Source organism: Anser anser, assembly GCF_964211835.1.
Source record: "Anser anser genome assembly, chromosome: 6".
NCBI classification, from domain to species: domain Eukaryota; kingdom Metazoa; phylum Chordata; class Aves; order Anseriformes; family Anatidae; genus Anser; species Anser anser.
The window spans coordinates 19,358,177-19,370,351 of record NC_139726.1 but is presented as its reverse complement, the minus strand read 5'-3'; the positions used below and the strand labels follow the sequence as shown (position 1 = coordinate 19,370,351).

General features: G+C 33.1%; 1 protein-coding gene across 2 annotated transcripts in view; it reads left to right on the top strand.

Moving 5' to 3' along the window:
- Positions 1-12,175, top strand: part of LOC310901353 (sodium channel protein type 2 subunit alpha-like) — a 72,277-nt gene that overhangs the window by 34,308 nt on the left and 25,794 nt on the right. For both annotated transcript variants that reach the window (XM_083840717.1, XM_083840718.1), the window contains exons 17-19: positions 2,599-2,772; positions 4,805-5,161; positions 7,430-7,915. In XM_083840717.1, coding sequence (XP_083696843.1) covers positions 2,599-2,772; positions 4,805-5,161; positions 7,430-7,915 — 1,017 coding nt within the window. The remainder of the gene's footprint in view (positions 1-2,598; positions 2,773-4,804; positions 5,162-7,429; positions 7,916-12,175) is intronic.

Here is a 12,175-nt window from a genome sequence, read left to right as displayed (position 1 = left end):
CTGCTTTGGGATTTGTCTTTGGAGGATGATATTCCCTTACAGAAAATATTTTTTTCTGTAAGAAATTGATGAAATATTCAGATTTCAGAATTTCTCTCTGTTTTTTTTTTTTTCAGTTATATTACAGTGAAAGTGCTTTTCCAAGAAAGGCATTAGTATGACTTATTAGCAGTAAGTCATTGCCACTTTAGGTAACTAAAAATACTTTATAAGCAAGGAGATTATTATTTATTTTCTAATAAAAATTACCTTGCATTTGTAAGTCTATTAGTGATGTGATTTCTGGTTTTAACCTGATCTGGAGATTTAATTTGATTCAGTTACTTTTCTGAGCAGATACCTAAATGTGGCATCCCACTTAAATGTTATTGTCTGTTTCTCTATATTTGCTTCTGATGCTCAGGAAACAGAGGAATGAACCTTGCAAGTGTTGGTTTCTAGAGAGGACTCATACATTTTTAATTTTTGCCAGCTCACATAACTACCAATAGTTTACACAGGAGAGGTCTGGATTGATTCCCACAGCATGCAGTCCTGAAAACACAAACCAACAGAGTCTTTTGGACTAATCACAAAAAAAGAATAGTTTTGAAAAGTCTGCTAACATTTAAATGGAGCAGTAATGGATTTCTCAATCAGAGTATGTTTTAAAGTCTAAATATCTTCCTTATATGTACTGATAATACATACTCCTATGACTTTTTCATAAAACAGAACAAAAAATAAACTTACTGCCTAAGTGTTCTTGTATAAATTACAGTTTCCTTTCTCCTGGACAAAGATTTAATCACTGGCATAATCTTATGTTGATCACAGATTATCTAATATTGCATTTTAATGCATTGGTCTATCATGCTGATGTTAGAATGATCTCTCTCTACCCATTTACGCTTATGAGGTTTTAAGGTTTTATGCATTTTCCTCTTTTTTTTTTTTTAACTCAAAGCTAGCAACAATCATATTTTTAACTACCTTTGTAACAATCCGGTATCCTTAATTAGGACTACATATATGCAGTAAATACTGTTCTTGCTGATTTCAATTAAGTTCTCTGTTCCTCACTGTGTTAATCTATTAACCTTAGTTTTGTAATTTGCATTCAAAATATGTTAATTTACTGTTCACTGGTGACATCACAGTCTGTTTGAGGATAAATTAAATATGACAAATATGACTGGGCCTTTGTGTAGCATTTTAACAAGAAAGCAATAGTTCTAAAATGCAGTGATTCCTTTTGATAATATTAATTCGGTATACAATATTTTGATAATTCATTCGGTATACAAAACTCCTAAGTAATTACAAGAAAATTTGAGTTTAGTTCTGCTAAAATGCCCCACTTCTGTGTATTTGAGGATGCAGTTATGCTCAAGAGAAAAATTTATTTGTGAATGGCATAGGTGTGGAAGAAATATTTTTACATTAAATGCTTTTGTTAATTATTTTTTCAATTATTTTAAATATTATTAGAGTTTGTTAAGAATTATCTTTATTGCATTCTCTTTACTACACATAGAAATACCTGTTACATGGTTCTGATTATACAGTAATACCTCTCATATCTTAATTTAATAGTCTAGTGTTTCTCACTGACAACAGTGAATGTTTCCACAGCATTATGTACCATCCCCTAATATTCTTAAAATAAAAGCTAATCATAGTTCTAGTAGTTATGTTCACACACATAGTGTATGTAAAAACTTAGCTTTGCTTCCATAAAACTTGCTGTGGAAAGACTGAGAACAAGCTGGAAAAAGAACTATCAGAAGGCAATTGCAGGGCACATCAGCATACTTTAGTAGATGGTGGATCACATAGGATATCCTTTGAGTGTTGTGCAGAGTATTCATATGTTTCTAGTGGTTTTGCGTTATGCCCCCAAACTTCTTTATTATGCTGCACAAACCACTGATCACTACTCATTGCAAGCAAGATGCTGGGTTAAATTACGGACTTTCAAAAACTGAGGAACATTAATCATTTCACATTTGGCACTTCCAGATATTTCAAATAACATTACCACCATATAATTCTTTTCATGCAAAGAAATAGCTATCACACAGAATCATATGTATTCTTGGATCTTCTATATCCTTACAAAATCCCAGTTCAAGAAATTCCAGCCCTCTATTCCACCCATACACTTTGAGCTAAAAGAGAGACCTTAGAGAACCTGACCTCAGAGAGTCTCTCCTAACACTTCTGTTTAGACCATGAGAAAGGACACACATTACTGCCATCTTGTTTTATTTTACTGGGATTATCCTCTAGAAACAAGGCTAAAAACACTAGATCATATCAAATAAGCTTCTGGATGATAAAGCATTTTAGTTGATGAACTAGAGCTGAGCTGCTCACTGGCGAATAATTTTTTAGAGATTTATCTTCTGCCCTCCTCTATCTGTCCTGATTTGGTTATTTGCTTTTAATTACCAGTTTTCAGTGCAGAAATACTTAGATGCTATTTAGAAATAACAATCACCTGTTTTATATAGTAACAGGTATAAGGAACAGGTAACAGAATTCAAGCTGGATTACAAAAATGTGTGTAGATATATATGTTTCTCATAACAACTCAACCAAATAATTTTATTTTAGGTATTCACTGGGATATTCACAGCAGAAATGGTATTAAAGATAATTGCTATGGACCCTTATTATTATTTCCAAGAAGGCTGGAATATTTTTGATGGTATTATCGTAAGCCTTAGTTTAATGGAACTTGGCCTTGCAAATGTTGAAGGATTATCAGTTCTTCGGTCATTCAGATTGGTAAATACTATGATAATTAAATATTTGCATGCAATTGTGTCACTCAAAAAGTTGTGCTGATGTATGTATTAATTACCAGTATTGTAAAGATATATTTTGTAATTAAATGGCTCACACGTTTATTCATAAATGCCTAATTTACAAATTGTATATGTACAAGTTTCAAGTGTTTGTCTATTATTCTTTGATATCAAATTATCCTATCAATATCCAATTGTACTGATATCCTTTGCCATCATAAGACACTTTTGAAATTTTGAAATTCTTCATTATACTGATTAAGATTAATCAAAGCTGAATAACTACAAAAAACATGCATATTTGTACCAGCATAAAGAATCCTTAAATTTTTAGTCCTTTTTAGTCCTATTGTGAACATTACTTTGTGTTCTCCATAAAGCCACTAAGTATGAAGTCCTCACTTCAGAACATTTATTTTAATGGGCACTGAGAATAAACATTTAGTAACACCATCAGATATAATCAAGCCCTAACAGTGTGACTTTTGGATAAGAATACTTAAATTGAAATATTGTTGAGCTTCTACTAGAAATATCTCTTTTAAAGCAACTAATTTATAGTTATGTTTTCTGGAGGTGCAAGAGTCATGATTTAAAAGTCTGTGTTACTAATATTTATTACATTACCTGAAAATCTGTTATTTCTGAATACATAGAGCAGGCAGTAGTTACTTGGTTTACTAGCACCAGTTGCCATGGTACCCAACTTCACATACCATAGTTTGGTCACTGAATACTATTTTTAAATCAGTGAGTATGATCTGAATGGACATCTCAATACCAACATCAAATTGTTGCATTAAAAATTGTCCTATGTGAGCCTGTAAGACCTAATGTAGTGCTGAGGGAAACGTAGGATTAAGCCAGCAAAGAGGGAGTAGTAGAGGTAACACAGAAAGTACGAACTTCTGTATGTTACTTGATGCAGTAATCATCTGTGAGTGGACGTTTAAAAATACTGAAATGTGATATAAACACAAAATACATTCCTTTTCTGTATGTGTTGCTAAGATGAAATGCTGAACACTATGGTTTAGGGAAGTACCAAACTCCATGCTCCCTGCTTTCCATTAAAATAATATTGTCCGTTGTGAAGAAAAAATTAGTCTACAGAAACATATGTTCTGATAAACACCTTAGATCTAGCTTCTCGTTGTTCACATGTGATTATCTAGAACGCACGTGTATATAAGTTAGTAGAATAAACTGCCACCCACAAGAGATTTTTTAGGCATGGGTATTAGTCTTATTTCGTTCTAGAATGATTTTAGAAGCAATAAAATTATTAATGTTGGTTTTCAAATGTTCACATTTGGCTTCTGATACATAAAATGACATAAGAAATGAAGACTGTAGTCCATATTTCAGTACAGCACAGTGTAGACATCATGAAGTAGAAGCTCTCCAAAAAACAAAATCTCTGGAAAACTCTCAGGAAGAATAACTACTATACCTGTGAATGACCTTAGGAGTTTGGCCTGAAGTGTTTGGCACCAAATGTCAGGAACAGCAGGGAAAACTATTGGCTCTCCTGTGTGACATCTCAACAAGTGAATCTCAGTTCATTTACAAAGTTTGCTGAACTGAATCCTCAGGGAAAACTTAGTGCAGAGTAGGAATGCAAGCATTTTCAAGGAGAATCAGATATGCTAATAGGACCAAACACTCTACAGCACTTCATGCTTATAGAACTTTTTAGAAAATGACGTAAAAATGCTACAATGTGGGAAAATAATGTAAGGCAGAAATTATGCATTCACCGTGTACTGTATTATATTCTTCTCAAGGATTACACAACTATTAGAATTTCCTAAAAAATGGTCAACTTAAATTGCGAGCTGTCTCCATAGGTTCTAAATTTACAGAACATTGATAAACAACAGCCAAAGAAAGTATGTTTAACTAACGTAATAAAAGAAGTTTTTTGCAAATCAGTACTTTCATAAAGAATGGCACATTCAGAACTGCAGTATAACTAACACTAATGATTCCTCTGCATTTTTGTTTTTCAGCTTCGAGTTTTTAAGTTGGCAAAATCTTGGCCAACTCTAAATATGCTCATTAAGATTATTGGCAACTCAGTGGGGGCTTTGGGGAATTTGACCCTGGTGCTGGCCATCATTGTGTTCATTTTTGCTGTGGTTGGAATGCAGCTGTTTGGGAAAAGCTACAAGGAATGTGTCTGCAAGATCTCCAGTGACTGTGTGCTTCCACGCTGGCACATGCATGACTTTTTCCACTCCTTCTTGATTGTGTTCCGAGTGTTGTGTGGAGAATGGATAGAAACTATGTGGGACTGCATGGAGGTTGCTGGCCAAACCATGTGCCTTATTGTTTTCATGCTGGTCATGGTGATTGGAAACCTAGTGGTAGGTGATAAACACTTTTGAATTCTGATGGAAAAATGTATATAGCTTACACCCACCTGACAAAGGAGAATATTTGTTGTGCTTCTGTTTGGAAGGAAAAAAAAAAAAAAAAGGAAAACGAAGAAACATCTACATGTGCTAGATTTTTGGTGAAAAAGATGTTTCCCTTCTCCACCTTTTCACTTATTTCCATACATTGAAGTACACTTTACTTTTACACTTTACTTTTACACTTTTACAATTTCAGGAATTTAGAAATACACCAAAATTTCCACAAAATACTCTATTAAGGGAGTGTTAGAGCTAATTTAAATATGCTGTTGAAATTCAGATGGCATCTAAACTACTCTTTAAGTAACAAAGATTATGCTGCACCAGCTCATGGGCAGCTTCCTGTTTGAAGATTTAAAAAAAAAAAAAAATCTAATGGACTTTCTTACACTCGTTACACATAATTCTGGCACTAATTGTATGACTTAATGAAAATAAATTATAATAGTGAATCTTTAACTTAAGTACTTAACTTTCTGGCCTGCTTAGAGGTAAAAATCAAAACCCAAATATCTACAGACTGATTGGGGCTTCCATGCTAAAAATGAAAGTTTTGAATTCAAAATTATAGAATAAATTTTATAGAAAAAAAATTAATTCAAGCTTACAAGTTAACATGTCAAATGTTCAGTTGATATATATCACTGTGAAAACTCAGAAACCAGGATAATTGGAATGTACCATTTATGTTTTAAAATTTCTTTTACTATTAATATCTACAGTTCATCCTGAGATGCCTAGAAATTATATTTCATTGCTCATCAAAATTCTCTTCTTTTAGTGATTGATTTTAATGTTTTTTCTTATAAAATAGAATTTTATATATTCTAATAAATTATAAAAATGTTTATGTCTTGGTTGTTTACACAACCTTGCGATCTTAACAGAAGCTCAGCAGAAATGTGCAGAGACTGAGGAAGTTATTTATGATCAGTAACCTGCTCCACTATTTTTTCAGCATTAATTTCTGCATGTAAGTACTGTTTCAGGTTCATATTGTCTCCTCTTTCTTCCAAATACTTATTTACCTCCAGGGTGAGATTTGTTGTTGTTGTTGTTGTTGTGTTGGTTTTTTTTTTGGGGGGGGGGTTGGGGCGAGGGGTCTGGAATTGTGAAAGTCTCCAGAATTAAATATTGTATAGAGTAAAAATGAAAGCTCTTAGACATTTCTTTAAGGGGAAGTTTATCTCAGATAGGATTTGAGGGTTTTATGTCTGGTCACAGTTTTTCTTTTTTCGTATCTTGAAATTACACCAGTATGACAGAGAACAAAGTTTAAATCCAGCATTTTTCTTTGTTGGAAGAAAGTTGACTAGGACATAGGCTGCCATTTTGCCATGTGATAACAATGTCTGATGCCTCATGGCCTCCACTTAGTCCAAACATAGGAAAGACTGCATTGCAGTCTTTTAAAAAATTTCCAAACCCATCCCATCAAATAGTGTGATTTTATACCAGATTGTTGTATATTAGACTGCAAGTATGAAATGATTCATTGCTTGTAAGCTGTAGAGCAATAACTATTGTATATAGGAGATTACATTAAAACAACAATAATGATGTTTGAATTTGGATTCGATGAAGTTCTCAGGCAATACTTACTATTTTCATTAAGTCATTTTAAAATATTACTTTTACCCTGTTATGGCAAGGTTTATAGAATTTAAGAGACAAGCCCAGAATTAATAGAAATTCACAGTCTTATGGTATAATCTTCCAAATAGTAGTTAGAAAGTATAAGTAGGTTAGTATAGCATTAACTGATGTTAAGTTTCTAAAATATCTGTATCATAGAAACTTATAGAATCTAACTTTATAGGATGATGCTTGATGCTTATTCAATTCTACTTGAATTCCATGTGATTCCAATACAAGATTTAGACAGAAGTTTTTCAAACCTCTGATGGGATATCTATAGCTAGAATTTTTGTAACTTTTTTGTTATTATTATTTTACAGTCCAAACAACAATGCTACTTCAAAAAAGAAAATCAAAAAGTCAAAAATGTTTAGGTATTAGCTAGTGTGTTTACATCTTGAATGAATATTGTCCAAAACCAGTAAGGAGAGGTTTTGTAATGCGAAGTACTATATGGTTATCTAAAATTAGTGAATGTTGTTCTTCAAAATAATGTGTGCTTTTTGTCAGTATCCTATAAAAATACAAACTTCTTATATGTATTTATTTACTATATAGCTGTATTCTCTCATCTTTTAGGTATTGAACCTGTTTCTGGCCTTGCTGCTGAGCTCATTTAGTTCAGACAACCTTGCTGCTACCGATGATGATAATGAAATGAACAACCTCCAGATTGCTGTGGCAAGAATTCAGAAGGGAATAGATTATATTAAAAAAAAGATACAGGAGTTCATCCAAAAAGCCTTTGTTAGAAAACAGAAAGCTTTGGAAGAAATCAAAGCACTTGAAGAGCTAAACAAGAAGAAGGACAGCTGCATTTCCAATCACACTGCTGTTGAAATAAGCAAAGATCTGAATTATCTTAAGGATGGAAATGGAACCACCAGTGGTGTAGGCACAGGCAGCAGTGTGGAAAAATATGCAATTGATGAAAATGATTACATGTCATTCATAAACAACCCAGGACTCACTGTGACAGTACCAATTGCTGTTGGAGAATCGGACTTTGAAAATTTAAATACGGAAGAATTTAGCAGTGAATCTGATATGGAAGAAAGCAAACAGGTAGGAGATTTTGTCTCTTAACCATTACATTTCAGTCATTTACATGTCTGTCAGTTTCATACTTAGAGTTGTTTAGAATGCTGTCTTATCCTTGTGAATGTATTTTATGCTTTATTATTTCAAGTAAATATAATTCAAGGAAATAAATCTGCTGTGTGAAAGTGCACTAGGGGTCCTAGACTTTATATTTTTAATACTTTGTTTATTAGTATTTGGAAGACATGTCATTTTAAGTATGGTTATTTCTTTCACAGTTTATGAAGTTTTAGAACTAGCACACATTTCATAAAATATCCTATCTGTGTTACCTCTAACATGATCAGAATTTGTGGGAGAAGAGTATTGTAGAAGGATAATGAACAATAAAAGTATATAGCTTTGCATATCTAATCAAATACAAATGGAGAAAGAAGAAATATTGTTTTCTGTAGTTAGGGTGGTTCTAAAAATGAACCCTGATGCATGATAAATCAATGATGTGTTTTGAATTATCTAAAATTTTTTATGAGTAATATGCATACAGATTTTGGATTCAGAGACAATGTCTGGCTGAACTGAAGTAATCCAGACACAGATCAACATCATGGTAAAGCAGTATCTCAAGTTATCCTGCAGAGCAGACTAATCTTGTAGTATATATGCATGTGGAAACCATTTACTTGAATGTCTTGGATGATTGTTATTGGGCAAAGAGACAGAAGTTGATCTAAAATACAGAAGCCAGGTGGCTTGTACACCAGAAGTGAACACAGACAGATAATAACAGTATTCATGGAAATGTTTGTATATTGGAGTAATAATAAATGCAGTAGCAGAAAAAAAAAATTATTCAAAAATTATTTTCAATGCCATCAGAAATGTCAGAACTGTGAGGCTTAAGGGATCAGAAACCTTGGATAAATATGCTTTCTACTAGATTATATGCTGTGATTTTGTCGGGTAGCTCATTAATACAAAAACGTTTGTATACCATAAAGCAAGCTCTTCTAAAAAGAAACATTGCATTAATGACTGTACCATAGCTGTATAGCTGTTATATTTTCAAATAATGCTGTATTCCACAGCAATGCCAAACTATATCACATGACATTAATAGATAGCCATGACCAGTCAGTTATAATATGCTTTTTTGCTAAAGAACATGAGATAAAGAATGTGTGTATTTGCAACTGTAAAGAGGGTTACTCTACATAAGAAATATGAGATTAAAAGCAATATATTCTATTGAGTTGCTCAGTTAAATGACAAACATTTTCAATATTGATGGATAAGATAGCAGTAGCATTTATCCACAACAATTTAAAAATACAAGAGAAGTGGCTAGTATAAATGATATAATTTAAGAGATCAACTAGTATCAAAAAACAAGCTTTCAGAGTGACTCTGGGTCTGTTTTTCATGTAAGCTTATCTAGTGAAAGTTAACTGTCTGTTCCAATGAACCTTTAGCAATGTCTTTTAACTCTTTTAATATATTCTGATGTTATTTATTTAAAATGAATCTTCAATCTAAATTTTCTGCTTTCCTTGTGGTTAGTTTTGAGATGGGTGATGGGTGCCTTCATAATGACTCTACCTTATGAAGATATATGCCTAAAATTTTCCTGAATATGTAATTTTTTAAGAATTCTGTAATATTTATTAGGAAGATAGGAGGCTTATAAACCGTGCAGATGCTGAATGTGTGGTTACATGACATGTTAGCCTCAGCACAGAACTGAGAGGTTAAGAAGATGCCATCCTCATCTGGTTCCTGACTCCCTGGCATCCTTTGCCACTTTCTCTGCTACAGTGTTTGTAGGTCTGTACTATAAATCATGTCACTGGAATGATATAAATTAAATAACATCATACCATAGGTATTATTTCTTTGTTTCTTCTTTAAGATAGATTGAATGGTTCACCTTACAGTATATCACCATGCATTTTATCAGAATAGCTAAGGCAAAAACAAAATGCAACGCAAAAGCAGAAACTCCTCTGCTTTCAAAGTGAATGGTGTAAGTAAGCAAACTCTAAGAAAATGGAGTAAGAGCCCTTGTGCTGAAGAGTTCTGAATGACATACCAATTTTAAGGTGGCTTTCACAAGTCAATTGCTCTGTTTATTCTCATCTTTACTTGTCTCAGGCATCGTCCTTTTTTTTTTTTTCCTTTTTTTTTGTTTGTTTGCTTTGTTTTGTTTTTCCTAAGGCCATTCTTAAGCTTCAGTACTATACTAAATCAAAAGAGATTTTGCCTTTTTTATTTTTTATTTTTTTATGAACTTTAAATGTATTGGTATGTCTTCAGGAACAAAAAGCAAATTAAAAAAATGTATAAGCAATTTGAAAGTGAAAATTACAATTGATTGTGGAAAATCAACCAGTAAATGATGGAGGTTATATGTATTAAGAAATTGCGGAGAAGTTTTCAAAGGGAATAGGATAAGTAGAGGACTTCTATAGAGCCTTAAGATTTCCATATAGTATCATAATCACTACCATTGCAAGCCTGGGGAATAGTGATTCCCTCAAGTTCTGCTCATGAACAACTGTTTAGTGTTTGACATATTCGTACAATGCAAGTGTGCATATTCTGAATGGTAGCTAACAAACAGTGCCCTGAAAATTATGAATTCTGTGGTCATTTCCATTTTTGTTCTGGGTTCTTTATTCCCCTCTTTCTGGATGATTTTTAGAAAAAAAAAAATGAAGTGCTTTTATTTTGAGTATAAAAATGCACCTGCTTTGGAAATATATGAACAGGTGTTCTGATGTGTGACAGGGATTTATCAGGATTCTTAATCTCCTCCTATCAAGTCAATAGTACTGTTGTACCTCCTGCTGCCTTCTGATTTCCTTCTGAGGAAGATAAAGAATATATTGGTGCAGTGTTTAAGTTACCTCTGTAGAAAAGTACACCACCATTTGCTTTATTTTACTTCTTGAGGGATATCACTGAGACAACATTCCTGCTATTAGGCCAGGTCTGCAAAAGAAGGGGTAAGAGATGAGGCAGAACTTTCCCTGTCTTAACTGTGGTGGTACTTAGTACTTAAAATACCCTCAGGAGATATCCCTTTTAATAACTCCTTTTTTTTTTTTTTGTTCCAATTTATCGTTTTTTTAACATCAGAGTTGTGGGAAGTTTGATCTGCACAAGAACTGTAAAATGAACCATTCTTTTCTTCTGGTGTCTTTTTGACTGACACTGATGTTAAGAGCTGAATGATTATTTTAAGTATGTCCAACTAAGGTCATGATAGAAGCAGGGGGAGGAATGTGCCCCTGAGAAATATGCCAAGAGCAGGTAATTGCTATAGAAATTATGACTGCAGGTGAGTGAGAAACAAATGCTATTTTTTTCTTATTTATATTTTCAGATATATTATGGAACAAAATAACTCTAGCCACTGTTTCTGTAGTGGATGATTCTTTTTTTTTTTTTTTTATTTCTGTTCATAAAAATACCTTCTAATTAATTTGCCAGTTAATAAACAAGCAACTTTCCAAATCTGCCAGAACATATTCCGCAACCTGGTTGCAAGTTCCAAATATATATACAAAATCCTTCTAATAGATATCACTAGAAATTTAGGGAAGTCTGTGTTTGGATGAAATGTGACAATAACATTTGTTACGTTGAAAAAATGAGTGTAAGATTTCAAGATAACTTGACTACAGGGTCTTGTTCATAAGGATAGCCTGGCCAGAGGTCAAACCCACACACTTCTACTATTTCTGATTCCCATATTACAGTAGCATTTTATTCAGCATTTGGAGAAAAAGTTCTCCCTAGGTCTCAGATAGTACAGTCTCATTTGCACCTTGGTTATTGTGTCTTCAACATGTGTGTGAGACATGATGTGTTATAGAACTCAGGACTGTATGACAGGTATGACTCAGGATAAGCAATAGAGTGCAGCAAGCAAGAAGCAGATCGTGTCTTTAAGATTTTTCATTTATTTTTATTTTTATTTTTATTATTTTTTTTATGCTGAACCTAATGCTGTACTGAACAGTCTCTCCAAATCTACTTTGGCTTCCAAATTACATTTGATTTCTCCCAAGACACACCTTAACCTACAGATCTTCTAGCTCATATGTCTGCAGTTTCAGAAGGCTTTTTCCTTGCATATTTTGTGATGAATTTACATTGTATACCTGAAGTTACTCAAGCAGCTGTCTAACATGGTGAAAGCACAAGTTCTTTTATGGTCTCACCTCATGACATGTTAGCGACAAACATGTAGTCGTAAGTGAATATTATACTTACATCATT